At 40.3% G+C, this 27,368-nt stretch overlaps 1 protein-coding gene across 1 annotated transcript in view; it reads right to left on the bottom strand.

The window, feature by feature from the left end:
* The window catches only part of VWDE (von Willebrand factor D and EGF domains), a 38,618-nt gene extending 13,118 nt beyond the window's left edge, over positions 1 to 25,500 (bottom strand). Inside the window, 18 exon segments of the mRNA XM_068152519.1 lie at positions 21 to 158; positions 1,435 to 1,654; positions 1,772 to 2,022; positions 2,894 to 3,008; positions 3,371 to 3,475; positions 4,108 to 4,263; positions 6,880 to 7,016; positions 8,240 to 9,222; positions 9,710 to 9,909; positions 11,607 to 11,880; positions 12,610 to 12,683; positions 12,992 to 13,206; positions 16,187 to 16,331; positions 17,270 to 17,359; positions 18,956 to 19,250; positions 19,936 to 19,960; positions 21,337 to 21,568; positions 25,346 to 25,500. Of these exon segments, the coding sequence (XP_068008620.1) occupies positions 21 to 158; positions 1,435 to 1,654; positions 1,772 to 2,022; positions 2,894 to 3,008; positions 3,371 to 3,475; positions 4,108 to 4,263; positions 6,880 to 7,016; positions 8,240 to 9,222; positions 9,710 to 9,909; positions 11,607 to 11,880; positions 12,610 to 12,683; positions 12,992 to 13,206; positions 16,187 to 16,331; positions 17,270 to 17,359; positions 18,956 to 19,250; positions 19,936 to 19,960; positions 21,337 to 21,568; positions 25,346 to 25,390 (3,700 nt within the window). The 5' untranslated portion in view covers positions 25,391 to 25,500.
* Positions 25,501 to 27,368: the final 1,868 nt, after the last annotated feature.

The raw sequence follows: 27,368 nt of genomic DNA, 5'->3' as shown, positions 1-27,368 counted from the left end.
TGAAAAACAAATAATTTTACCATAACATGATTTCTCATCTCCTTGCAGATTATTTGGGCATGGACCACAATAGTAAGAACCAAAAGTATTGAAGCAAAACACTCCAGGGAAACAAGGACTGGATACACATTCATCTACATCCTCTTGACAATTTTTACCTGCATTGAAATAAATTTTTACTTATTTCAATAATCTTGTGTCACTAGCCTTTGACAATGTGTCTATAAAAGATACAAGTAGAATGTATGCAGCTGTCTAAATACAAAAAAAGAAGGGCATCTAGCAAGTGCAACAAAGATTTCAGTACACCCAAGAAGTACAGCTGAGTAGGTTTGCTATTCACAGTTTTTCAGCCTGGGGAAGAGAAGGCTCTGGGAAGCCCTATTAGCAGCCTTCTAGTACCTGAAGGGGGCCTACAAGAAGGCTGGAGAGGGACTGTTTCCAAAGGCCTGTAGATATAGGACAAGGGGCAAAGGTTTGAAATTCCAGAAGAGTAGATTTAGATTGGATGTTAGGAACAGGTTCTTCACCATGAGGGCGGTGGACGCACTGGAAGTGGTTGCCCAGGGAGGTAGTTTAAGCCCCACCCTTGGAGATATTCAAGGTCAGGTTCAACAAGGCTCTGAGCAACCTGATCTAGTCGAGGATGTTCCTGCTTACTGCACAGGGGTTGGACTAGCTGACCTTTGGGGGTCCCTTCCAATATAAACCATTCTATGATTCAATAAGTAGAAGGACATTGTGACACTTGAACGTGTCCAGAGAAGGGCAACAAGGCTGGAGAGAGGCCTTGAGCACAAGCCCTATGAGGAGAGGCTGAGGGAGCTGGGATTGTTTAGCCTGGAAAAGAGGAGGCTCAGGGATGACTTCATTGCTCTCTACAACTACCTAAAAGGTGGTTGTAGCCAGGAAGGGGTTGGTCTCTTCTCCCAGGCAACCAGCACCAGAACAATAGGACACAGTCTCAAGCTGCGCCAGGGGAAGTTTAGGCTGAAGGTGAGGAGAAAGTTCTTCACCAAGAAAGTCTTTTGTCATTGGAATGTGCTGCCCAGGGAGCAGGGAGGTGGTGGAGTCGCCATCCCTGGAGGTGTTCAAGAGGGGATTGGATGTGGCATTTGGTGCCATGGTCTAGTCATGGGGTCTGTGGTGACAGGTTGGACTCGATCATCTTTGAGGTCTCTTCCAACCTTAGTGATACTGTGAAGTACCTTGCTTATTATGGAACATGGAGCAAATGGGCTGTAGGGACTATGTGTCTGTCTACAGATGAAAATAATAAATGCTGTCATAATATAAACAACCATTGTATTCATGCAAGAAAAATCTGGAATTACATCATACAGCCTTACCCATAAGACCATAACATTTCTTCATACTCTAACAGTAAGCTATTTACAGACCAAATGTGATAATGTAAATAACATTGCAATCTACCTTGAAGTTCAGGTGGACATTCACAGGAATAGCTGTTTATTCCATCCACACATCTGCCAATACCACACTGGTTAAGTTTACAGTCATCAATATTCACTTGACAGAGATCACCTTCAAATCCAGCCAGACACACACAAAGGTATCTTCCACTTCCAGGGGGGAAATTTATGTTTGTCACACATGAGCCACCATTCAGGCAATCACATGATTTTACACTGACCTACAAGACATGCCCAATAAGAGAGTTTTCTTTTTTTAATGAACCAGCAATGAGTTTTGTAATTAGGTATCTTAGAAATCTTACTAATAGGTGTCATTTCACTGTAATATTAATTACCTCTATTTCTACCTTAGTCTTTGCATTGCAGTCATCTGTCAAAGAAAATGTTAATTTATGGAGATTCATTGACACAGCTTTCCACAAAAGGAGACCTGATGGGGAAAGACTGGCACCTTCTGGACCAGAATCCAATGTGAAATGAATAGCAGAGCCCTCTGGATCTGAAGCCAAAAACTGATATACAAAATCTTCTCCATAAAAAGTCTGTAGCATACCCTGAAAAGTTTCAAGCACTGGAGGCTGGTTGTCTGCAACAAAGGAGATATTTTCCTCTTTAAAGTAAAAGTTGCAATCTATTTATAAAAGTCAGAAGGAGCATATCTTTTTATTAAGGAAGTCACATGTGATTACTTCTCTTACATTCTAATGACATTTCAATGGCACAGGAAAAACATTAGATGTTTTCAGTATAACTGTATCAACATAACCAAGAAATCACCTATTCTCTGCAAGAGCTGGTAAAGATGCAGTGCATCTGTACACAGAAAGAACTCTGTATTTACTGAACTCAACCACTGCATTTTAACTATGCAGATATAGCTTGCAGAGGTAAAGTACAAGACACCATAAAATTCAGAAGTGATTGGGACTTCCTTTAGCAAATGAACCGACACTGCTAAGCAAATCCTTGGGAATGGGCTGCAGTGACTATCTTGGCAAAAACTGAGCACAAGGTGATGAAATAAGTTATTCATTCATTGCTCCTCAGAAAGGTTTCAACCTTCCTTGTCAGTAAGTCTTAGTCTATTTAGATGCCAGCACTGTTGAGCTCTAATCTATCTGGCAGAAAAAAATAGAGATTTCTAGAGATGCCATGTGAAAACATGCAAACAAAACCCCAACACAAGAACAAGTTCTACAAAAGAGAGAAGCAGAAGCCCTGATAAGAGCACAGGTTTTGAAGTTGTGACATAGGAAAGATTTTCAATTCCCATTTATGAGGCCTTGAGGCCTTCAGCAGCCAGTTCTAGTCGAGAGGCATCCCTGCCCAAGGCAGGGAGGTTGGAGTAGATGATCTCTAAAGTCTCTTCCAACCTAAGGCCTTCTATGATTAAAAAAATAATCCTATTTATTCATTTTCATATTATAAAAGTATTAAAAAACAAAACCAAAACTTACTTTCAACCACTGACCAAGTCAGCTTTGATAAATCAGGTCTGCAGAGTAGGCAAGGGCTGGTTGGGTTTGTGTCACCTTCACCATAACAGAGTCCGTCTATGTTGCATGTTTTCTCCTTTTAGAGAAAGGATAATGTGATTCTTTGGTTAGCAAACAGTAAATCTAGATGAATTAGTGAAGTGTCAAATAAAATCTGCTCTGTTCTGCACTTCCACTAAACAACTGCAGTTGTTTTGAGCCCTAAAGAGCTGACAGCATGTTTGGTTTTATTTGGTAATTATGTGAAGTGCTTTTAGTTTGACTTTTTTTAATGTAAAATTGCCTCATTCCAGCTTCTTTTTGGTTTTTTTTTTTTAATGCATGGAAAATCCCTGTTGGAAGCAAGAACAGCAACATTCTGCTGATCTTTCTGTGTTGTTTTCTGCCTGGAAAGATGTGTATTTTCATAATAAACAGATAAAGGAATGAAATACATACCTTTAACGTACATAACCCAGATTCTAGTGGCTCACACATCTGACAGGCTCCATCATATAATATCATTGTTTTAGAGTTGCTATAAATGAATCCATCATTAGAAATCTGCAAAGATGTACAGTTAGGATAGATTAACCCATACAGGTATCAATTTATCACTAGTGTGGGCTGCCAGCATGAGCTTCAGCTCATTAATAGACATCTACAATTAGCTGCTTCAACTCTTGTGACAGTCATCAGAAATCTAATCAATCCTGCCAATAAGTCTAGGCAAATATTCGACCAAATACATTATAGGTGTCTACTTAAGGGTAGAGAGAGAGAGTGCTCAAATATTTACCTCACACAGGGATTCATAGAATCATAGATTCTACGATTCTAAATAGAGAGATAGTGCTCAAATATTTACCTCACACAGGGATTGGCCCACGTAGTCTGGGCTCAACTCAGTTTCCCCATAAATGATTGTCATGTCATTTGAAATGCTTCAGGGTAACTACCTGGTGTCTAACTTCCACTCCTGAATAATGTATGTATCTGTAGGTCCTAGGTCATACCTACCGGTCACCTTGCAAGAGAGCACTCTTGAATGGCACCCAACACTTAAACTTAGGTGATGAAACTGAGACCCCAAGTTAAGCAAGTTGAGGTCCATCTTTAGTACCATTTTCAAAAGGATAATAGCTGTGCAATCTGTTTTCATCTTAACAGTGAATATTTGAAATTTCTGCAAGTACCTTTATTTGCCATCTGGCAATGGGTTTATCATCAACCAGATCCATGACATCAGACTGCTGGTCATCAGTTGGCAACTGGCAGTCAACAGTTCTGGTATTTTGAAAGACAGCTGGCACAGTTAGAGGTTCTCCAGGAATCCATTGTCTGTCACTATACTATGTGATAAGACAGAAAAATCTGTTTTTCAGTAATACACATTATGAAATTATTTCTATCAGAGAAAAGAAAACATGTTTTGCACAATGTTTGAGTAAGTCTAATGTCTCTGGGTTAGAATTCAGTGGGAAATATTAAATGCCATTATTTGCACACATAAATTTCTAGCTAAGCCTGCTACTGTGGAAGAAAAGGCAGAGAAATCTTTCCTGCCACATGGTCTGTTGGCAACTGCATTGCCAAGGCCAAACAGTTCCTCCATTTGGAGAGTAATGGGAGGGTCAAGCAGCGGGTGATCCTCTAAGAGCACTGATCTGATGTGTAAGTGCCTCTATCCATCTCCATCTCTGCTCCCATGAGAGAACAAGCTTTAGTCAAAGGACCAAATGAGGTTTTTGGCAGGGCTCAGGTATCACTCTGGGTGCTGGGGGAATATTGGCAGTTAGCCATTAAGTCCTTTCACACACCAGCAGAATACAACATTAAACCTGCAGACTTTACTTCTAAACCACAGCAAGGACAAGGCATGGAAGGATCTATCCTGAGAATTCAAGGTAATAGAATAGGGATGTTAATAGTATCTGACTGAAGTACTGATGTGGAAACAGGAATAAACATACTCAAAATCAAGATGGGAGGAAGAATCCAGACAAACTAAGAATCAAGAACAGAGCAAGATCAAAATAATTTTGAGCTTGACTAGACTTTACTGAGCTAGCACATTTTCTAGTCACTGCAGCCAAGCAAGACATTTATTCAGTCCCAGTCCTGATAGGAGATGCACTCTAGGAGATGCACTTATGTTATTTGCTGGAGTCAAGTTTAAATAATTTCTTCAGGAGGGAAAAAAAAATCAATTAAATCCCCTTCAAATCTATTAGCACTCTAACTCATTAGGTTCACAGAAAAACTTGCTTCTGTAGTTCAAGGTAAATAAGGAGGAACTAAACCAGTATTTTCATTTTGGAGAAGTTACACATATTTTCACCTTTCATACAAATATTAGTAAATTCTGGATCTGTGTAATCATAGATTCCTTGGCAATGTCCTCCCCAAAGCTCTATCAAGAGATGCGCAGTGGGCCTGCATCTGTGAGGTATTACAATACAGAATTCTCTGACAATCACCTCTTACAGCATTATGTCCCCCACATCTTTCCTAGCATGGCAGGACAGCAGATGCACAATGGATTTAACCTTCCAAAAGGGAAAATACAAACCAAATTTTTAAAAATTCAGTGTTTATAAGCTCTCAGTTCTGCCAAAATGTCTCTTCTATGAAATTCTGATCACTTAAATTTGATCTCAAGACACGTGGAGTTCTACACTCTTTCAAATCCACTGACATTTGCATAGTCACTTTTACTCCCGCCTAACAATTAAACTAACTAAACAAAACACAAAAACCCAAATGTGTTTTCAGGGAAAAAATTTTCAGCCTTCTCCTCAACTACAGATAACAGCAGCAGTGCTCATTTTCTAACCTGGCTCTTGCCAGTTAGAAGATCATCAATAAAAGTGAGTAAGTAAAAAGATTTTGTAGCTGGAAATGAAATGCACCATGACAAAGAGTGCTATAGCAGAATATCTTGCCATGAGTTAAAACCAAGACATTTCAAACTGTGATAAGTGAACTCCCCAATAACTGGCTCACTATGAGCTTGGTCTTGAAGTCTTTTAACCTAATGGAGTGTGAACTTACTCTCAGCTTTATCATTTCAAGCTAACTCGCAGATGAGTGGATACATGTTATGTTTCAGAGAATCTATATCCAACATTGCTCAACCTGTCAAAATAATTTTGGCACCTGACGGGACTAGCTAAAGAAAACTTCTGTGCCTCAAGAACAAAACTTTCCCATTGAAAGGTTCCCCTTCTGCCATCTCCCCAGCACTGCCATCATCACATTGGTGAAATTCAGTTTTACTTTGAAGCTTTTTTCATGCCAAACATGACATAAAAACTTGTAATTGCCTATTGTTTATCCCAGGCTAACAGTTGTGAACTGCTTGTAAATTTTGCTTGAGCCAATTTTAGGTCTGAGTAACAACTGTTTCTGCATATAGATTCCTCTTAGTTTACTGTGTAATACTTCTAATCCCCTGTTCGAACCTGAGGTATGGAGCTGACACGTATCACTACGTAGCCATTGGTACACTACCCCCAGAAAATGGACAACAGATCAAAACCCCTTTTCTCTTTTGTAACAGATTTTTTCTCTTTATAATAGGGCTATTTCAAGCATTAGATTTGAGACAGAATTCTAGTAATGTCTTTAACCTTGTAGTCCTTTTTCACAGAAGTGGTACTTCTCCTCTCCACAAGCACTTAGGAAAATGAACAACAAGGTACTGGTGGTTACTAACATGGCTGCCCTTGCCCCTTTCTGATGGATAGCTGCTCTTGGCTGCTGAACATTTCCATTATGTTTTGAATTTTTCTTATCACAGAGGAAATGGCCATCTTGCAAAGACTGGAGTGTCTGTTGTAAAGCACTGAGTGCTTTTGCTTTTTAGCTTCTGCTAAAGCACTGGGTAGTACAGACAGTAATGACATTTTTTCCCCTTGTTCTCTGAGAAATTTAATATGTAATTTTCACTACTGAGGGAGACTTACCTGTAATTTGATAATTTCACATTTCAGATTCAGTGACTCCCTGAAGCCATGTCCAAAAGCTCTCACTGATGTGCAGTCATACCGTCGGATATCACACAGCCCAGCGTTCTCCAGCTCTGTGATTTCTGGAAACTGGTCTTCAAAGCAGAGATTAGACAACCAATGTCAGTATATTGACTCCTTCATATGCATTTACATTAAGCTGTAGGTTTAGCTCTCTATCCAACTAAGAAAACGGCATCAACAACAAAATCTGGAGCCAGATAAAGAAAGGCATCCACAGAAACATTTTTTTTTCATTAAAATGAAACTGAAAGCTAAGCTTTTGCCTTTTCTTGGAACCAGAACATTATCAAACAGATAAAATATTAAGCTGAAAACAAGCACTCGTGGACATGTGTTTTGCTTTCTCATCTATGGTTCTTTACATCACACTTACAGAATACAATTTAAATGAAGCTCAAACCCTAGTAATAGGAACTGCAAAGGTTGTAGCTATGCAATAATTTATAATAGGAATTTTTTGTTTAAAGACTAAGCCAAAACATCACAGGTGGGAGTTTTTTTAAGGAAATGACAAGGACTACAACACTCAAAAAATATTTTTTATCAAGCAAAACCAATTTATTTGACTTCCAAGAGATGTAAAACACTTTTTTACTCATTATTATTCTCTCACCTCTTTCTTCATTTGCTTTTAAAAAGGTCACTGAAAAAAAAGCACCATTACAAACCCAAATTTTAACAGGGTTTGTTTTGAAAGGGCTTTGGCTTTTTGCAGTTCTTTTCCTATTTTCTAGTGTACCTGCTTAAATAATTTTTAGTGAATGTATTTACAGAAACAACATGAATAAAACCCCAAAACAAACAGAACAAAACATACCACCCACCCATCTCTATTTGCTATATTTTCTTATTCACCATCAATTTTGCTTCCACCACATCTAGCTTACGGAGATGTAACATCATCAAAAACATCCCACTTACAGTTCAGTATCACATGGAGTATAGAAACTTAGGGAATGAATGGATGCGGCGGATCATCCCTGAAGAAGACAGCATGTGGAAACATTGCTAATCTCTTGGGGCAATACTCTGGATTGTAAACTCAGAGCAGTAAATTTTTAAAATCTGACATACTACAAACTGAGGCCATGTTTTGCCCTTTGGAAACAAAAAGGCTGAATAGAAAGCAATTACGGCTGTATTAAACTGAAACTAAATTGCTGGCTAACAAAGAGGACCGCCATAGGGAGCCCTTGTCAGAGTACAAAAGTAGAAGATAAAGGAAGCTATATATATGTTGCACAAACACTGAAAACAGTATTTAAGTAATTATCATTTATTTTCCCCCACTTACCAGATAAGATGCTGCAGTCATACGAGCTGTAGCCTTGAAAACATATACACCCCCATTCTGTACATGCCCCATTACCACTGCAGAGACTGGGACACTTCAATGCAGTAAGTAGGCTCTCAACTGACCCTTCAAGTTCCTGTTGGTTGTAATTTATTTCTTCTAAAACTCTTTTTTCACATTCATTTTCTAGAAGAGCTAAGGAAGCTTCTGCCCAGCTGAGGTCATCTTTCAGTAGCAAATCCTTAACACACATGTCGATTGCATCCTCTAGTCGCTGCCCAAGAAGGCCACCACAAGATCTTCCTATGCTGGAATTAGCTATTGCCTGCTGGCACAGTAACAAAGCACTAGACTCGGTGAGGCCAGAAGGTGTGGGCCAAGAAGGAAGGAACTTTTGGTCTGTGTCAGTGGCATGGTCCTCTGGGAAAAAATAACTATATCCCTCTAAGTCTGTTTGGCTAAGACTTTGGAATAGAAATACAGGATGGTATTCATAGTAATTTTGGCGCTTCCCCCTACTTGTAACAGACTGACTTTTGGGAAGAGCACTGCTGTCGTGAAGATTCCTTTTAATGTCTGAGCTTGAAGTTCCTTCTCTTTCTACATCAGCATTTTCCACTGAGGCTGCAAAGACACTTGTGTTTCCTAGTGATGTTTTCTGAAGTTTGGTTTGACTACCCTCCCTCTGTAGAAGTGTAACTGAATCCATTTCATGTGCAGATGAGCGTTTCTTTAAGCCTCTGAGAAAATCAACAGGACCCAGATACTCAGCAGTGACATCCAGCCCTGGTATCAAAGAGAGAAATCTACCACTTCCACTTTCTTTACAAGACAGAGGAAGTTCTGACTGAGATACTGTCTCTGGTTTGTTCACCGATGGATATAACCCATCATCCTCAAGCACGCAGTCACAGAAGACAATTTTTCTAGAAGGTGTTAAAGAAGCAGGCGTCTTGTCAAACAAGCTGTCTCCTGGTGCAATTCTGGAGAAGAAAGAAAAACATGGAATTTTAATTGGTTCAGTAAAGAATTAATCATAACATACAGCTGCAATGAAAGACCAGTTAAATCACAAAACCATGTCAGTACCTTATAATAGGAAAAACCAAGAAGAGTGGATATTCTCTTGCTACTTGGTTCAAAATCTGCTCAAAATAATCTTACATCACACAACTCAAACACTACTTTGGCACTTCACTTTCAATTTCCTCTGAAATTAATTATGGAATATAAGGATGACATTCTAACATTAACTTAAAAGACTTAGGCATCTAAAAAGTTAACTTATTATATTGAATTGTTGTTTAATTATTATTTAGTATGTTTTTATTTATTGTTTTATTACCTGACTGTTATTTTTTAATGTATTGTTTATGTTTATTATTATTATTTTTACAATATTTTAAGTGTGTGAAGGAAAGGTTGAACCAAAAATTGTGACATTTGATTGAAACAGAAGTAGCTTGTTACCTCCATTCTTCGATAAAAGAAGAAGCTTGGTTTGGAATTTCCAGTCCGCTTGCAGTGTGATAGTCATTCTCTGCACTTCCATCAAAGGTGCCACAGAGTCCCACTGTATGTCTGTAATCTGAACTGGGTGCCCTAAGTGTTAAGCTCATTCCCCATTCGCTCACATCAGCACGAACAAAAGCTCCAGAAGAAAACAAAACCTACAGAGAGATTGATGATATCACCATGAGAAGCATGACTTTTATTTTGCATAATAAAACCATGTATAGCAAGAAACTATTGGAAAGGGCCATGCTTCTAAAGAGAGTCCATTAAATTCTTGCTCTAACTAATCTAGATCAGACAACAGCCATTACTTCTTCTTGTGATACCCTTACACATCTCCACCTTAGCAGGCAGCTGGATGGTGCACATAGGTCCAACTTAGTCTATCATTAGTAGCTATATTGTGGAAGGTCACAGACTGTAAAACCAGAGATATCAAAGACCAGCTGGGCTGCTCACTCTTCACATTCCAGCACATGGAAAGGACTGATTCGGGTAAGGTGGTTAAAATCTTTGGCAGCAGCTGTCTCAACTTTCTTTTCTGTCAGTAATTTAATAGAGAGTCCCTTTCTACCTGCAAAGCTGATCCTAAATGTTGTAGATAGCTCAGAATAGTCACAGACAAGGACATGAAGCATATCTTCTGGGAAATTACAAATGCACAAAGGACAATAATGCAGTATCACACACATTCAAATTGGATTTACCAAAGGAAGATAACAAGAGGACACAGTCTCAAGCTACGCCAGGGGAAGTTTAGGCTGGAGGTGAGGAGAAAGTTCTTCACAGAGAGTTGATAGCCATTGGAATGGGCTGCCCAGGGAGGTGGTGGAGTCACCTTCCCTGGAGGTGTTTCAAAAGGGGATTGGACGTGGCACTTGGTGCCATGGTTTAGTAGTCATGAGGTGTTGGGTCACAGGTTGGACTTATCTTTGAAGTCTTTTCCAACCTTATTGAATCTATGATAGTCTCAAGGATTTAGTTTTTAATTTAAAGCAAATGAACAATCTCTTGAAAGATGTATTAGAAGTCTCAAGAAAAAAAATCCACTGCAAGTTTAAATGCTGCTTCTATTATGAAGTTGCTGTACAAACCTGAGCAAGTCACTTAATTTTTCTGTATCCTCAGTGCCTTTAATTTCTCATTTGCCTAATGTCATTTTAATACCTTATATCTGAGGTCTTCTGATGAAGTGTTTCAGATAAAAGTTAAATATTTTAAACAGTCTTATGCCAATAGCCAAATTGAAATTGAAAAGGCATATCTGTTTATTTGGCTTGCCTTTCAGACCAACAGTGATTAAAGAGTAGTTGAAGGCTTCATTTTTATTTTCTGCTTCATTTGAAGTTCATTGGAGTCCTACATCGATTCTGTCTACAGAAGGAAAGTTAAAGGAAATTATAAAAGCAAACATGAATGTTCTATCTGAGGACCACATTCTCTAGAGAAACCATCTACACTTCTAATTCTGCGGATGTTATTTGGCATACTTAATTACTTGCCTGCACAGCCTTCCTATATATAATGAGCAAAAGGGTGCACAGAGACCTTATTTTAGAACATCAGGGCTGCTAAGTGCCTATTGAAACTGTAAACTGCACCTTCCACACAAGGGTTGTGACTGACAATAAGGTTCCAGAAGGGTATGCAGATTGACACATTTCTTGGTTTTGAGGATGATATCCTTCACTTACAAGCCCAACACTGCCAAGAGGACTAGAAATGTAAAATAAACTTAATTCTACTGCTTAATTCCAGAAAATAAAACATGTTTCAGTTCTGAAGTGTGTTGTGTAGTAAAAATAATTGCTGAGACAACTACTACATCCGCAAGCAATTATTTACTACTTACTGTTACTTTTCTCCCCAGGTAGGATTCAGTGATTCTGACATTGCTTCCTGTTGTATCTCTATTTATTACAGATAAGTGTGGCTGTGACTCGTGTAGCTGACCACTGCACATGTCAAATGCAATTATATCACTTCCTTCTTTGGCAACGAAGCCACAGTTACAGGATGCTGGGTAGTGAAAGCTTCCACAGTCCCACTGGCGAACATGAACTTCAAAATCTCGGGACGTACTCTTATAGAGAACAAATGTTCCTGTTTTAAAATTGTCATAGAGCCTGGAAATCAAAAGAATAGTGTGTGATATCACTTTGGTTTAAAAGAACTCTATCACCCCATGTCAGCAACTTGGTGAACTTTGATACTGCATCTCATTTTCCTGCATCAGAAAACCCAAACAGTTTGCCACACAAACCAACACACAACTTTGTTCGGAACAAACACCATCATACCTACCTCTGTACAGCTCTAAGTCAAGAAGAAAATAAAAATTAAAGCTGTTTTACAGCAGAACAATATGGAATAAAAGAAGGATCATTAGTAGAGTATATGTGGGGAATGGCTGTGAAGAGAAACATAACCATGAAGCTACTGCCATTCTTTGACGACCATTTTAACAGTGCTTAAGACGGGGAACTGGAGGGCCTGTTTGTTTCTACAGGTATACACCTATGCATCAAGACTAGTAAGAGGCACAGTAGTGTGTATGTGGGGACAGCTGCTGAAAATTGCACAAGTAGCCTTGACAAAGTGATTTAGAAAGCTGCATACTTTTAAAGATGTCTGCTTTATGAAAATGGAGTTGGGTAGTGCTTAATTTCCCAAGATCTGGAAATCATTTAAGATGAAAATCATAAATAGCGATTTCTTTCTTTTTTTTTTCCTTAGGGTTAGCCATCTCTTCCCTGAAGCAAGGTTAAAATAGCACTTCCTCAAAAGAAAAACAAACCACACACACAAAAAATTCCAACAGAATAAAAATTAAGAGCAGAAGTCCAGTTAATTACCTTCCATCAAATGTAATTATATGAGGGTCCGTAAATGAGTAGCAGTAGGCAGTAGGTAGATCTTTCACTGTTATCTTCAAAACAAAGCAGCACATAGAAAACTATGTCAGATTAGGAAATAAACAGACTCAGGCACATCATTTACCTTATGATACTGGTTTGCATTCTAAAGAATGTATTCTACTTTGAATCAGAGTAGTTCTATCAGTAGTAATATGTAAAAATAACTAAAATGAAAATGCACCCTGTCAGAGAAAATAAAACAATGGAAAACTGACCACTTAGAAACCTTGGTGTCAGTCAGCAAGTCACAGCCGAAACAGACATTAGCATCGGCCACATTTGTGGCCAGTTTAGAGAGTTCAACATAAAGATTTTCAACCTGTGTGCTTTCTGGAACGTAGCCATTCCACAGGAAATTCTCACTGGATATAGGTTCAGCTGCAATTCTGGTAATTCTGTCTCCATCCTGCACAAAGTCTGTCACAGCAGTGAAATAAATTACAGCTCGACTACAGATTCCATTGTTGCAGGGTTTCTGGAGAAGATCCACACGACAAGAAGAAAGAGCCAGGTTTAAGCCTAACTGCTCCTTACCTGTTTTAATAAAAACACATCATTAGTGAGTTCTCCTCTAAATAATTCCTATACTGTTTATAAAGATACTAATGTATTTACCAATAGTTCCATCAATTAAAATAATTATGCATTTTTTCTTAAGTTTTGTCATGCAAACCCCCTCTCTACATCTTCATACACAGCCAAGAAACCAGTTTTTAAATTTTCCAGTTTGACAGACAAAGTAAAATCATGATAGGCTTCCTAATGTTGTCTGCACAGGCAAAGATCCTCCTGGGGTTCACAGAACGTATGCTTGAGAAAGTGCCACAGAAAACACTAATAGCAGTAGAATAGAATAGAATAGAATAGAATAGAATAGAATAGAATAGAATAGAATAGACCAGACCAGGTTGAAAGAGACCTTTGAGATCATCACGTCCAACCATGATCCAACACCATCTAATCAACTAAAACATGCAACCAAGCACCCTATCAAGTTTCCTCCAAAGACCTCCAATGATGGTGACCCCACCACCTCCCTGGGCAGCACATTCCAAAGGCCAATCACTCTCTCTATGAAGAATTTCTTATCATAGTATCATAGTATCATTCAGGGTTGGAAGGGACCACAAGGATCATCTAGTTCCAACCCCCCTGCCATGGGCAGGGACACCCCACACTAGATCAGGTTGGCCAGAGCCTCATCCAGCCTGCTCTTAAACACCTCCAGGGACGGGGCCTCGAACACCTCCCTGGACAACCCATTCCACAGTTTCACCACTCTCATGGTGAAGAACCTCCTCCTCACATCCAGCCTGAATCTCCCCACCTCCAGCTTCATTCCATTCCCCCTAGTCCTATCACTACCTGAGGTCCTGAGAAGTCCTTCCCCAGCCTTCCTGTAGGCCCCCTTCAGATACTGGAAGGCCACAATGAGGTCACCTCGGAGCCTTCTCTTCTCCAGACTGAACAGCCCCAACTCCTTCAGTCTGTCCTCATAGGAGAGGTGCTCCAGCCCTCTGATCATCCTCATGGCCCTTCTCTGGACACATTCCAGCACATCCGTATCCCTCTTGTAATAGGGGCTCCAGAACTGGACACAGTACTCCAGGTGGGGTCTCACCAGGGCTGAGTAGAGGGGGAGAATCACCTCCCTCGACCTGCTAGCCACACTTCTCCTGATGCAGCCCAGGATCTGATTGGCTTTGCGGGCTGCAAGTGCACACTGAGAGCTCATGTTGAGCTTTTTGTCCACCAGCACCCCCAAGTCTCTCTCCTCAGGGCTGCTTTCCAGCCAGTCACTGCCCAGCCTGGATTTGTGCCTGGGATTGCCTTGACCCAGATGCAGGACCCTGCACTTGCTCTTATTGAACTTCATGAGGTTGGCCTGTGCCCACCTCTCCAGCCTGTCAAGGTCCCTCTGGATGGCCTCCCTTCCCTCCAGCGTGTCTGCTGCACCACACAGCTTGGTGTCATCAGCAAACTTGCTGAGGGTGCACTCAATGCCACTGTCCATGTCCCCCACAAAGATGTTGAATAAGATAGGTCCCAGGACTGATCCCTGAGGGACTCCACTTGTCACTGGCCTCCACTGGGACATGGACCCATTGACAGCCACTCTCTGGGTGCGGCCATCAAGCTAGTTCCTTATCCATCTAGTGGTCCACCCATCAAACCCATGTGTCACCAGTTTGGAGACCAGGATGTGGTGTGGGACAGTGTTGAAGGCTTTGCTCAGGTCCAGGTAAATGACATCAGTTGCTCGCCCCTCATCTATTAATTTTGTCACCTGCTCATAGAAGGCAACCAGGTTGGTCAGGCAGGATTTGCCCTTGGCAAAGCCATGCTGACTGTTCCCAATCACCTCTTCACTATTCTTCTGAGTGAGTAGTGACTCCAGGAGGATCTGCTCCATGATCTTTCCAGGCACAGAGGTGAGACTGACTGGCCTGTAGTTCCCTGGTTCCTCCTTCTTGCCCTTTTTGAAGATGGGGGCAATGTTTCCCCTTTTCCAGTCTGTGGGGACTTGACCAGATTGCCATGACTTTTGAAATATAATAGAGAGGGGTTTAGCAACCTCATCTGCCAGTTCTCTCAGTACCCATGGGTGTATCCTGTCGGGTCCCATGGACTTGAACACTTTCAGGTTCTTCAGATGATCACGAACCTGATCTGCACTTACAATGGGCAGCTCTTCCTCCCCGTCCCTGGCATTGTCTTCCATAACATCAGGAGTGTGGCTAGAGGCCCTTGCAGTGAAGACTGAGGTAAAGAAGTTATTAAGTACCTCAGCCTTTTCCTCATCACTTGTGACCATGTCACCATTTTCCTTTCTGAGGGGGCCCACACCTTCCCTAGTCTTCTTCTTCCCATTAATATACCTGTAGAAGTTCTTAGTGTTCCCTTTAATCTCCCTGGCTAGATTCAATTCAAACTCTGCTTTGGCTTTCCTAACCAGGACTCTTGCTGCTCGGGCAGCTTCCTTATATACCCCCTGTTCTACCTGTCCTTCTCTCCACTTCCTGTAGAGTTTCCTTTTAAGTAATAACATCCAGCCTAAACCTCCCCTGGTGCAGCTTGAGACTGTGTCCTCTTGTTCTCTTGGTGGTTGCCTGGGAGAAGAGACCAGCCCCCACCTGGCTACAACCTCCCTTCAGGTAGTTGTAGACAGCGATAAGGTCTGCCCTGAGCCTCCTCTTCTGATGAGAACTTCCCAAATGCACAGATAATACTTGCAAAACAACAGGGCAACAAAAAGAACTGGATTACAAACTTTGCAAGTATTATGATGTTCTGTCTATCCAAATTACAGAATCTGGCTGCCAAAAGCACCTGCTAACTTCAACAAGTAATGGATTACAGACACATTCTTCCATACTTTCATCAGCTGTGTATACAGACTGTGAATGTTTCATTTCACCATTATAGGAGGTATTAAAGTATTTATCCAAGGAGGGAGACTATTTATAAAAACACATTAAACATAAAAGGCAACAAAAATCAGGATAATACTTACCATCATCAACAGTATTTAATGTTACTGAGATCTTGCAGTCACTTTCAAGCTGCCTAAACTCAGGACAAGGAATAGGAATGCTACTTTCTATTGCCAGTCTGTATTCCTTCCCATCTTCTGCTATATCACTTGTTTCTGGATGGATCTGGCACAGAAGAAATTGTACTTAAAATGCAAGCTTTGTGAGTAAACTACAGCACTGTCCTTTAAGATAATTAAGTCCAACTGCAACCCAACTACCATGACCACTAAACTGTATTCTGAGGTGCTACATCTACAGCTTCTTGCACACCTCCAGGGATGAATACTCCCCCACCTCCCTAGGCAGCCTGTTCCAATGCCTCACCACTCTCTCAGGAGACATTTTTCCTAATAGCCAATATAAACTTCTCCTGGAACAACTTAAACCCATTTCCTCTTGTCCTATCACTAGCTGCTTGGGAGAAGATCAGCCTCACTCAAACCTCCTTTCAAGTAGCTGTAGAGAGCAACAAGAACTCCCTTTAGCTTTTTCTTCACCAGATTAAACAGCCTCAGTTCCCTCAGCCGCTCCTAGTATGACATGCCCTCCAAAGCCATCACCAGCCTTGTTGCTCTTCATGTCCCATCTTCCCTCCCTGAGCCCAGAACAGGTTTGCCTCACCCTAACCCTTACCCTCACAGCCAGCTGGGAAGAGGCCCTGGTGGCATGCTAGGAGAACCTGTTGGCAGAAGCCAAAATCATGCTAGAAAAGGCAGCAGCAGGTAAATATAATGGACAACAGCATAGTGGGGCTCAGCTCTGTGCTGCAGCCCTCCTAGTTTACACATAAAACTTCAGCACAGACTCTAGCTACTGGAAACCAAGGCATTTGTTACATGTGAGCCCCTGATTCAGCCTTCCTTCACCATGAGTATATGGGGAGCAGAGAAGCAACTTTGACTCTTCTGCTTTTTAACTAGTATAAGTTCACTACAGCAAACATGCTCTGCTAGTTCACAATTAACGTATCTTGAGTGCCTTCTTGTCAGAGCTCTGACTGTTGCAGCAATACCCAGATTCTTCCTCTGATAAAGTAAAACATGGCCTCCTTCCAAAAGTACCTTAATACCAGCAAAAAATTCCTTGCTTTCCACAGAAGAACTTTGTATATCAGGCTTCTCCATGAAGAAAGCAGCACTGCTACAATAGACCTGTTGGGCAAAACAAGCATAATAGAAGGTATTTCTTGTATGAAGTGGTCACATGAAGACAAAACCCAGGCATCATGAATCAGTTTGATGGATTAATCATGCAGCAGCCAATTATTGATTCAGAGAAAACAAATCTATCTAATGAATGTAGAATACAGCTTCTTGCAATCTCTGACTCTTACAGCCTTTCACTCAGATACAGTTGCATCCAAAAATCCTCTTAGTTTACAGTATCAAGCAAAATTACAGTAGAGAATGGAGAAGATGCAACTGGAATAACAATTTATCTGCACCAGAAGTTACCAACTGACAGTGGTGCTGCTTAACAAAAACATAGAAACTGCTCAAGCATCCTAAGACCTTTCCCTTGCATGCTCCATCAGTGGTGCAAAGGCTTCTTGATCCAAAGGCTTCATACAAATCATGTTTAACAGGGACTTAAGTCTCTGTGGACCTAAACTCCTTCTGGAGCATCTCTGCATCCCATGACTCTGTGCTATATTACATGTTATTAGTTTCTTTTTGTCTGTTTCACCTTTCTTTTTTTGCCTTTTAATTTTACTGAGAGCCTACTAGATCTCAGATTATGCAAAACAACCACCCTCTCCTTCTCCTCATTGTACTTTTTTCCTAGTGTCTGGATAATCTTTTCAAAATGAAGAATTTACTGCAATTTCACTCCACTGAACCATTTCCATGCTACCAGAAACTGTGGTTTTGCATCTTTTGTTCATTTTGCTGCATCCCTTTGGAGATTGACTACACATTCAGTACTTCAGATCTTGAGAGAGCTAAGGCTTTGCAGCAGCAGCAGATACTTTATGACTGTGCCTTTCCTTTTGACTGTCAATGAGCTAGCACTGTCAGGCAACTATTCACTAAGTACCCATAGGATTTTTGAGGATTAGCCATCCCTGTTGCTGTTCCTAAGCCCTGCAAGCACCTGGTTTTCTCTTGAATACACATGCACACCAACCACATGTTTTTTGGGGGTTAATTTTAGCCAGGGAAAAATAACCTGTATTATGGTACATACAAGCAGAAAGCTTTTTGATTTTCCAATGCTTAAGCTTCTCAAAGTTACCATGAGAGCATAGGCCTTGATTCTGCTACCACAGAACGTAACACAAGTACTTCCAATGCTTTTGATGGTGGAGATTAAACCATTTAAATCTGATCCTAGAGACAAAGCCACCAAACAGCAGCTCATTATCAATTCAGAGAAAATAAATCTATCTAATGAATGAAGAATAAAGCTTCTTGCAGTCTCTAGCTTCTAACTCAGATGCAGTGGCATCCAAAAATCCTCTTAATTTACAGTATCAAGCAAAATCACAGTAGAGGGTGGAGAAGATTCAACTGAAATACAAATTTATCTCCTGGAGGTACACTATACTGTATTGTCACAAAATCTTAATGTCAGTGATAATTACTGATACATTCTGTGGTATTTCCACATTCATATAGGCACTGTTGGTATAAACAACTACAGGCAGTACGCAGCAAGGTGCTGGAACTCCATCTCTAACAACTGTTAGTGTCTACTGAGTCATATTTACAAAGATAAAAAGATATTATAATTGTGCTTTAACATACTCTGTCTCCAAGTCTGATGTTTATCCCGTCTAGTTCTAGAAGTGAGAACATATGAAATGTTGTTTCATGTTTCAGTTCTTCTTTGATACCTTCAGAAGAAAGTCTTGACCAAGTTACAATGAATCCAATTGAGCTGTTTGCAAAAGGAATACCAAAGGTACACCTTAGGTAAATGCTGCCTTTGACCAACTCGGCTACAACTTCAGGAATGACTGGCAGTGGTGGTGACATAGGTGAAGAAGATGAAGGAGCCAGGTTACCTAGTCAAACAGAAGCGTGGTTTGTGCTTTTTGTTCTATGCAAAACCAGTATCAGATGAAATGAACACTGACATATATTTTACCAATCAACACACTAATAACATTTACCTTTATTCATATGTGGAAGTGTTACATAACTGCTCAGAGAATCAGGGAAGTGTGTATGTTGCTTTTATTAATTACTAAGAGGGGGGAAAAAAAACTCTGATTATATTTCAGTCAATAGGAAGATGCTGAAGAGGGTGGAAATAATGAAAAACAAGGGAATAAAATACAATTAGCTATATTACTAGACAGGAGGCAGCAACATGCAAAAGAATTTGCCTGACAGAAGAATATATTCTTTACTTACAAAGAAAGGGGTGGGTAGGTGGAAGAAAAAAGGTCTGTGTAAAAAGGAACAGAATAAGCAACAGCATGATTTGTAGACTAATCTTGTATTTGACTCCCAAAGAATAAAAGTAAATCAGAATTATTTAAAGTAATGTTGGTACTTTGAACACTATTGCTGAGAAAGTTCTTTTGTAATTCGAAGTCTGAAATTGCCTCCGAACTGCTCATTTTGCAATAAACAGAGCAATACTGTTGATAAAGTGAAAAGGATTTTATTCAAGACATAACATCACTAAATGTTGACATTATTGGGTCATAGATGCACAGAAAATCAAAACAAAATAATTCCTGCCACAAATGCTTGAATTTCTATTCCCTCAGGATCACAGGTGTGGTTTTGCATCTGAAACAACTTGTTCCTAAATTGTATATTCACACACATGCAGAGTGTACACATGTAGCAATGCTCTGGTAATAGTGCCCTATGTTAAAAATACACCAAATATCACCAGACACTAATTGAAGTGTAAATTGGCAGAAAGAAGCAGTCTTGTAGCCCAATCCATCTACATTAATGGTAGTGGTCAGCACAAAGCCCTGTGCTGAAGATCACAAGTAGATTGGTGACACCTAGAAGGAAGGGTATGGGACATCCTACCACCTCCACATCTTTTACTGCAGATGTGCAGTAAAAACCAACACTTAAAGATAGTTAGTGAACACAAGGCACAAAACTATTCTGCTGAATATCTATTTTGCCTCCTCAAATCCATATTTGAATGCTTATTCATTAACTGTAACCCTGGAGAGCCAAATTCAATGCAGATCTACTTTGGAAAAAAATAATCTTTCCTAGAGGGGCCTAAGAACAGTACTTGTGCACTGCTATTGTTTGGTACTTTCAATCCACTTTGAAAGTGGATCTTTGATTAAACTTGAAAATATCAGTGTGAAGAGTAGAAAGAGATTAGTCACTCTACTCAAACTAAGTCCAGAAGGGCAGCAGCAACACTGAAAACAATTCACCAAAAAAGAATGAAAAGCAGATTTTGATGTTTCACTCTCTAGTGAATTCCTCAGCATGTGGAGAGACTGAAAATTTGCAGAATTTATAAATGTTAAAGAGGAAACACAGAATACATAGAAAATTAGATAGAAAAAGCAGCCCAAGAGCACAATACACTTCACATGAAAACATCATCTTGAAAGAGGGCTTATAAACTCAAAATGGGTTTCAGATTTACAGTACTCAGCACAGCCAAACCAGAGTTAATTTTCTTGCCTTTGTTTTGAGGCACTACAAATTTGCTAGCTCGCCACCTATGATTTTTATATCCTTTCCTCTTCATGAGCCACCATCCAAAGTAAATACAAAATATTCCTGACAATGCTAAACATTAAATACATTTTGCTCAAGTTCTTACACAAAATTTACTCTGACAGGTAATTCTATGCACATTCAATAATGGGTAAATAAAAGCACCATTGTAGGTATTCTGAATTTTTACTTGTAGATGTGTCTTACATCCCCATCTCATTATATGAAAATTGCCAATTGTTAAAGTTTCCAGGCTTTGAACAATACCTGAGTGCTAAATATGAGGGGTAGTATGAACCCACCTTACCATACCAAATAATTTTTCCGTCATGTCAATATTAAAAGTAAGGATTGGAAGAAATCTTAGCATGTATAATGACTTTCAGACATTTCAGCTCAAACAAATACCAGAGAAACACACTTACTCCTGAACACACACACTCAGCTGAATAAAGCATGGCTTTTCTCACCTTCTGCACAATACCCCATGCATCCTTGGGTGGGCTGCAGTAAGTAAACAAAGAAATCTCCACAGTTCCTCACAGTGACAGGGATTCGGAAGAGACAGCAGTCTTTTGAAGTGCTGAAGAAAAACTGCCATGTAGCACAAGCTGTTAACTGTTTGATCTCACCAGGTCGAGGCATGGATTCTGACTCTCTCAGAGACAACCAGACAGGGGCTTGAGTCCCACAGTGATTCATCTTCAGCACCAGAGAAAAACATCAGAAAATGGTTATTGCTGTATCAAACTGCTGCTTTGCTTTAATGAGAGGTACATATGTATCCAATTAATTTTCTGCAAGAGCTTTTAGTAAAGTTTAGACAAGACAATTGAAGACTTGCATACTTTCCTCCTCAAGGCTGGATACCAAAAGAGACTTAAGTCTTTACCTGAGTCTAATGAATTTGTGTTTCTAAAGCCTAACTATAATTTAGTGCCTGAAGGGAGCCACATCTGAAAGTTCTGCCCAGAAAAGCTAACAGTTATGTTACAATTTAGAGAGTTACTCTACACAAGCTACAAATCTACAGTAACTGACTGTGTTTACCCTGCCAGAGCACAGCAAAACCAGGGTAGAGCATGCATACACTGAATGTCAGCTAAAGGCCCTAAAGTTGATGTGTTTTATCTGCCCTTTGCAATGGACCAAAGCCTCAGCTAACTGGGATTTCTTCTGAGACCTAGCCAGCTGATGCAAGGTCTTGCAGGACCTAATGCTATGACTTGCAGCTCTAGCCAAAAATGTAATACATCAAAGCCCTGTCTTTCAACTCCCCACCCTTAGGAAACCCTGTAACAAACACAATGACTATGCAGCGACCCTAAATCCTCTGGCATTTACAAAGCACTGGGATTCAAGGTCTGTGGATCAGATGCTAATTCAACAGGTGACTTCAGAGGGCTGTTATCCCCCTCTTGCAAACAAAAGCCTTGTTCCATGATTTTCCTCAGGGAGTGATAAGTGTGCTTGTGTAATAGTCTACTTCACCCCTCTCCACTGTGGCTATGTGAGGTTTTCAGGTCAAGGAAGCTTCCATGCAGGTCACAACTTAACAGCAGTAACAATCTTAGCAACCAAAGCTTTAGGCCAATTGAACAGACACAAGAGTTTACCGTGCGTGCGTGTGAGTGTGTGAGTGTGTGTGTGTGTGTGTGTGTGTGTGTGTGTGTGAATCCTGAGAAAAGGACACAAAGAAGAATCTGGCTCATGGGCTACCAGAAGGAGTTAAAGACCACCTGCTGCCTTTCATGCTGCAGAAATCGAACTAAAGGAACACCAAGGAGGAGGACACAGTGTATTAAAGCCAGCATCTGAAAAGTATTCACATGAAACCTGTAAATCTGAAATTGAGATTTTGAGAACCTCTGCTTCATACATCACCTCAGGTCTTGGATAATCTTGTCTTTAGACCTCTTGGTCTAAAGATGACTGCAGACTCATTGAGCAATTAGTCATCTTGAAAGTACACCTTTCTTACTCTAGAATATCTGAGCCCATCATCAATCCATCAGACAGAATTAATGAGAAGCAGACAGAAATGGGATGGACTGTTTTACACAGTCTAAATCTTTGACAAGGATTAAATATAGCTATAATAAAAATTCTCCTAAAGGGAAAGGAAGGAAGAAGCTTCTCAAACAAGACACCCATTTCAGTTTGATTTTAATGTTTTGACTTTGAGATTTCAAAATAAATGTCTTGAGTTTGTCAACAGATGCAAAGAAGCAGCTGCCAAAGCATAAATCTAACTTGCTGAGTAAGTTTTAAATCAACCTCATTCCAGCTTTCATTATCTGGACTCCTCTGTGCAAGGATGTTAGCCCATTTTTACCATATATTTAGAGTAGAATAGGAATAGAATAGAATAAACCAGGTTGGAAGAGACCTTCAAGATCATCGCGTCCAACCCATCAACCAATCCAACCCACCTAAACAACTAACCCATGGCACCAAGCACCCCATCAAGTCTCCTCCTGAACACCTCCAGTGATGGTGACTCCACCACCTCCCCAGGCAGCCCATTCCAATGGGCAATCACTCTCTCTGTATAGAACTTCTTCCTAACACCCAACCTAAACCTCCCCTGGCGCAGCCTGAGACTGTGTCCTCTTGTTCTGGTGCTGGCTGCCTGGGAGAAGAGACCAACATCTGCCTGTCTACAACCTCCCTTCAGGTAGTTGTAGAGATCAATAAGGTCACCCCTGAGTCTCCTCCTCTCCAGGCTGAGCAGCCCCAGCTCCCTCAGATTCGTAAAACTTTCCTAAGTGATCTGAGCAGGTATTTTGCAAGTGTTCTGAAAAATACATTGGTCTTTTCCTCTCATTTATCATGCTAATTCTTTGCACAAAAGTATGCATTTTGATAAAATACAACTAGTTAATTATCTGTTTGTATTAAATCTAACTGGAAAAAAAAAAAGTCCTTCCGTAATGGTAGTTTTTGCTGGGTTTTTGCAGTATCAAAGCCTGAATAACAGCAGCCTCTGTAACACAGCCCTCTGAGTCCTTGAGTCAGCTGCACAATAAAGATACTTTGATGTCTTTATGCTGCTGTAAATATTTAATTCAAAATAAAATGAAAATGTGAGTTTAGAATGCTCCCTCTTTTATAATTTTATTAGTATCTTTAAGCTGCTTTCTATTCCTTTAAAATGCTTCATTGTTGGGCTTTCCTTCTTTAAAAAAACCCCAACAAACCTATGGTCAGGGAATTTCAATTCATTAGGAACATCACATATTCTAATGACATTTTAATATTATTTTTTCTTACACAAGGTAATGTTTAAAAGTAGGGAAATATATCTCCTTAGATGTAACAACTATAGAGCTGTTAGTACACTCAAAAATAAAGCATTCCAAGTGTAAAGTAGAAAATATTCCAAGTAATCCTTGAGTCTTAGGGGACTTGCAGATGACAAGGCAACTAATCTTCAGTTAGCTCTGTTAGTTCAAGTCATTTTAGGAGTAATCCCTTCTCTCTAGCACGATCACTTTAAAAGCCCCACAATTACTGGATTGATGTGGCTGCAAGTCTTCACACTGCTTTCACATGGCTCTCCTAAGAGACTGACCATCACACAGTGGCTGCTTTACAACATGGTATCCCCGCTAGACTGCCACTGAGAAAAGTCTTCCTTAGCAGCGACTACAAATGACAGTTTAAGTGCCCTAAAAGGATGTAATTTATCATCCTCTGCTATTGCCCATTCAGTGTAAAATTTTCAATGTTTAAGACTTAACTGTCCACTTAACACATTGTCCTGGTTTGAGGCCAGGCAGGTCCTTTCTTGCCCTTGGGAGAGGCAAAAGAATGACACTGAAACAAATAGATTGTAGAAGTGATGGCAAGTTTAAATGGAAAAGCAGTAAGTGTTTTACAGAAAGCTACAAGCATAGTGACAAAAGAAACCCAAAGCGTACAGAGTCCCCTGTGCACACCCAAAAACCTCCCAGTACTTCCCTTCTCCCCACCTGAGGGTTATACCCAAAACCCCCAGGGCTCTTTCTTCCATGCCCACTGCTAGGCTAGTCTCAGGCCGGCTAAGGTCTGAGAATGTCCCTCCTCCCCTCCCCCCGCCCCGCTTCCTGGCAGGCCTCCTAGCAAGGCCTTAGAGGCCTTGAGATAAATCCCCACTGTTACCCGATAGGGAGCATCTCCCACAGGAGCAGAGAGGGAGGGAAGAGGAAGACTTTGCAGCTGGATTTATAGGGCGCAGGACATTATGGGTATGAAATACTCTATTTCCTGTGTCCGCCTACTGGACTGGACCCTTGGGAGACCAGAGGCATAACTTGGGTGGCGGCAAGAAGAGGCACCCAGCCTAAACTGCCACACACATTTTAATATACTCAAATAGTTATACAGAAGGAGTACTCCATAGTCCTCCACACAGTCTCCATAATTGTTTGGGGTTTTTTATCCCTATCCTAAGAAAACAACATGTATTTCTCACAATCAAATGAGTTGTTACAATACCTCCACACACTTGGTCGGCATCTCAGCAGGCTTATCAAAAATCATAAAGCGATACCATCCTGGGGCTAGGGAATGGTCACATATTAAATCCTGAATAGCTGACTGCTGGAGGTGGGATGAATCAAAATCAACACTTCGGTATGGGCTCTGCAGGATCTGATGTCCACCAGGAGAGCATTCCAGAACTGTGAAGCAAGAGGATTTGGAGTATCAAGATGGAATGCCTAACAAGCAGGCTAGAAAAGATGTTAAGTGTTCTTAATGGGCAAATGAGGATATAGCACAGTTTGATGTGAAGCTACTTGTACTGAAAAACTCACTAAAGTCTTAGTAACAACACCAAACAGATATGTCAGCAACCTAAAACTGAATAGAATTCACTGTGGGGCAACTTTTCTTTCTTGAAGTGGACAATATACGTAAATATATTTTAGCCATTTACTTTAGATGTAAAAACAGTGGAAAGGAATATGCTTATACTTTCTGGATTTTGACTTTCTAGTTTCACTAATGTTTATGACACCTAAAAACCTGAATAAAAATGGGGTGTCAGATATATGAGAGGATCAAAGTCTTACCTCAAGAGAAGTAAGGATTATCCAAAGGTCTTTTGTAAACAGGCTATCACTTTACAGGGTTCCTGTGCATGAAATGGAGAATTCCCTCAAGTGGATGAGAGGTGGTTGTATACAGTTTGCATATACACATGCATATCATAGCAAAAGGTTGCCCAGGGAGGGTGAAGATGTCTCCTCCCTGGAGATATTCAAAGCCAGGTTGGACAGGGCCTAGAACAACCTGGACTAGCAAAAGGTGTCCCTGACCATGGCAGGGGGTTGGAACTAGATGATCTCTAAGGCCCCTTCCAATCCAAACCATTCTATGATTCTGTGAAAAGTGTGTAAGTAAATACAGGTGACAAACAAATTTTTAGACACCTAAGTGTAGTTGTGCTCCCCTCCCCCCCCCTCAAAAAAAAAATCTCAGAATTGCTGATAGGCAAAATGAAGGATCAGAATCTCAAGAAATCTTTGTGATAGTTTCTTTTAAATGCAGACTCATTCAAAAATAAAGCAGAATGCCATAATTTCTGAGTTGAACCTGGCAGCTGAGTTCAGTCCTGTCAAGGAGAGTGACAACAAAAGTTCTGGCTAATGGCATATTTGCATGCAAAGTACTGAATGGCCATTCTTCCTCAGGAATCTGCTTGGAAAATAAAAGTAGGGGGAAAATAAGGTAAGAGAATGTTAATAAGGTAAGAGACTATTTGTGAGTAAATGACATTTCATATGTATCTATCTGTTTATGTTGCTATTAAAAACAGAAACCAACTGATGCTGACTATGAATGGAATTTCAGGCTATAATAAATGGCACAGGTAACCTTAATTCTTGCCTTTACTATGCTACTAATGAGTTTTTTAAATGCAGCTCTAAATTCTGTAATCTTACATTCTGTATATGTTAACATTGATCTTCAGATTGTGTTCCCAGGTGTTTCTATACTTGTCCTTATTTTGCATGGTGTAATTGTGTCACTGATAACAAACATATTCTGGTTCAAATCATGAAGCAATACATTGCCCAGATAACCATAATTATAAAACAGTTTCAAAACCAGGTAATTCCTCTCCTTTAAATGGAGACATGCCCCAGTGAAAGAACAGACTTCATCTCTTTCAAGCATAGTGTGAGAATCCTATAGGCTTTCAAAGCTTGAAGATTTAATCTGATACGGCTTCAGGCTACCCATGCAGGTAACAAAAGCTTTATCTTCTATCCTGTAAGGGCGGATGGAAGTCAATGTGCCACCACTGTGCTTCTGAGTTGCTTGTAGTAGCCTGTAGGCTATTCGTGTCCATACAAGTTGACCTTACTGAGAATTTATCCTTCATTGGAATTTGAAGGAAAGCCCTTGAAGACCCACAGGTCAGTCATGTGTGTTATTAAAATGTTTCCCAAGCAAGCTACAGCACAAGCAGTTTACGAACCATGGTGAAAGTTTCTTCCTGTCTTCTATTTTT

Source organism: Melanerpes formicivorus, unplaced genomic scaffold, assembly GCF_026170545.1.
Source record: "Melanerpes formicivorus ecotype bairdi unplaced genomic scaffold, bMelFor1.0.p_v2 SCAF_23, whole genome shotgun sequence".
Lineage (NCBI taxonomy): Eukaryota > Metazoa > Chordata > Aves > Piciformes > Picidae > Melanerpes > Melanerpes formicivorus.
This window is presented reverse-complemented; position numbering and strand designations above follow the sequence as displayed.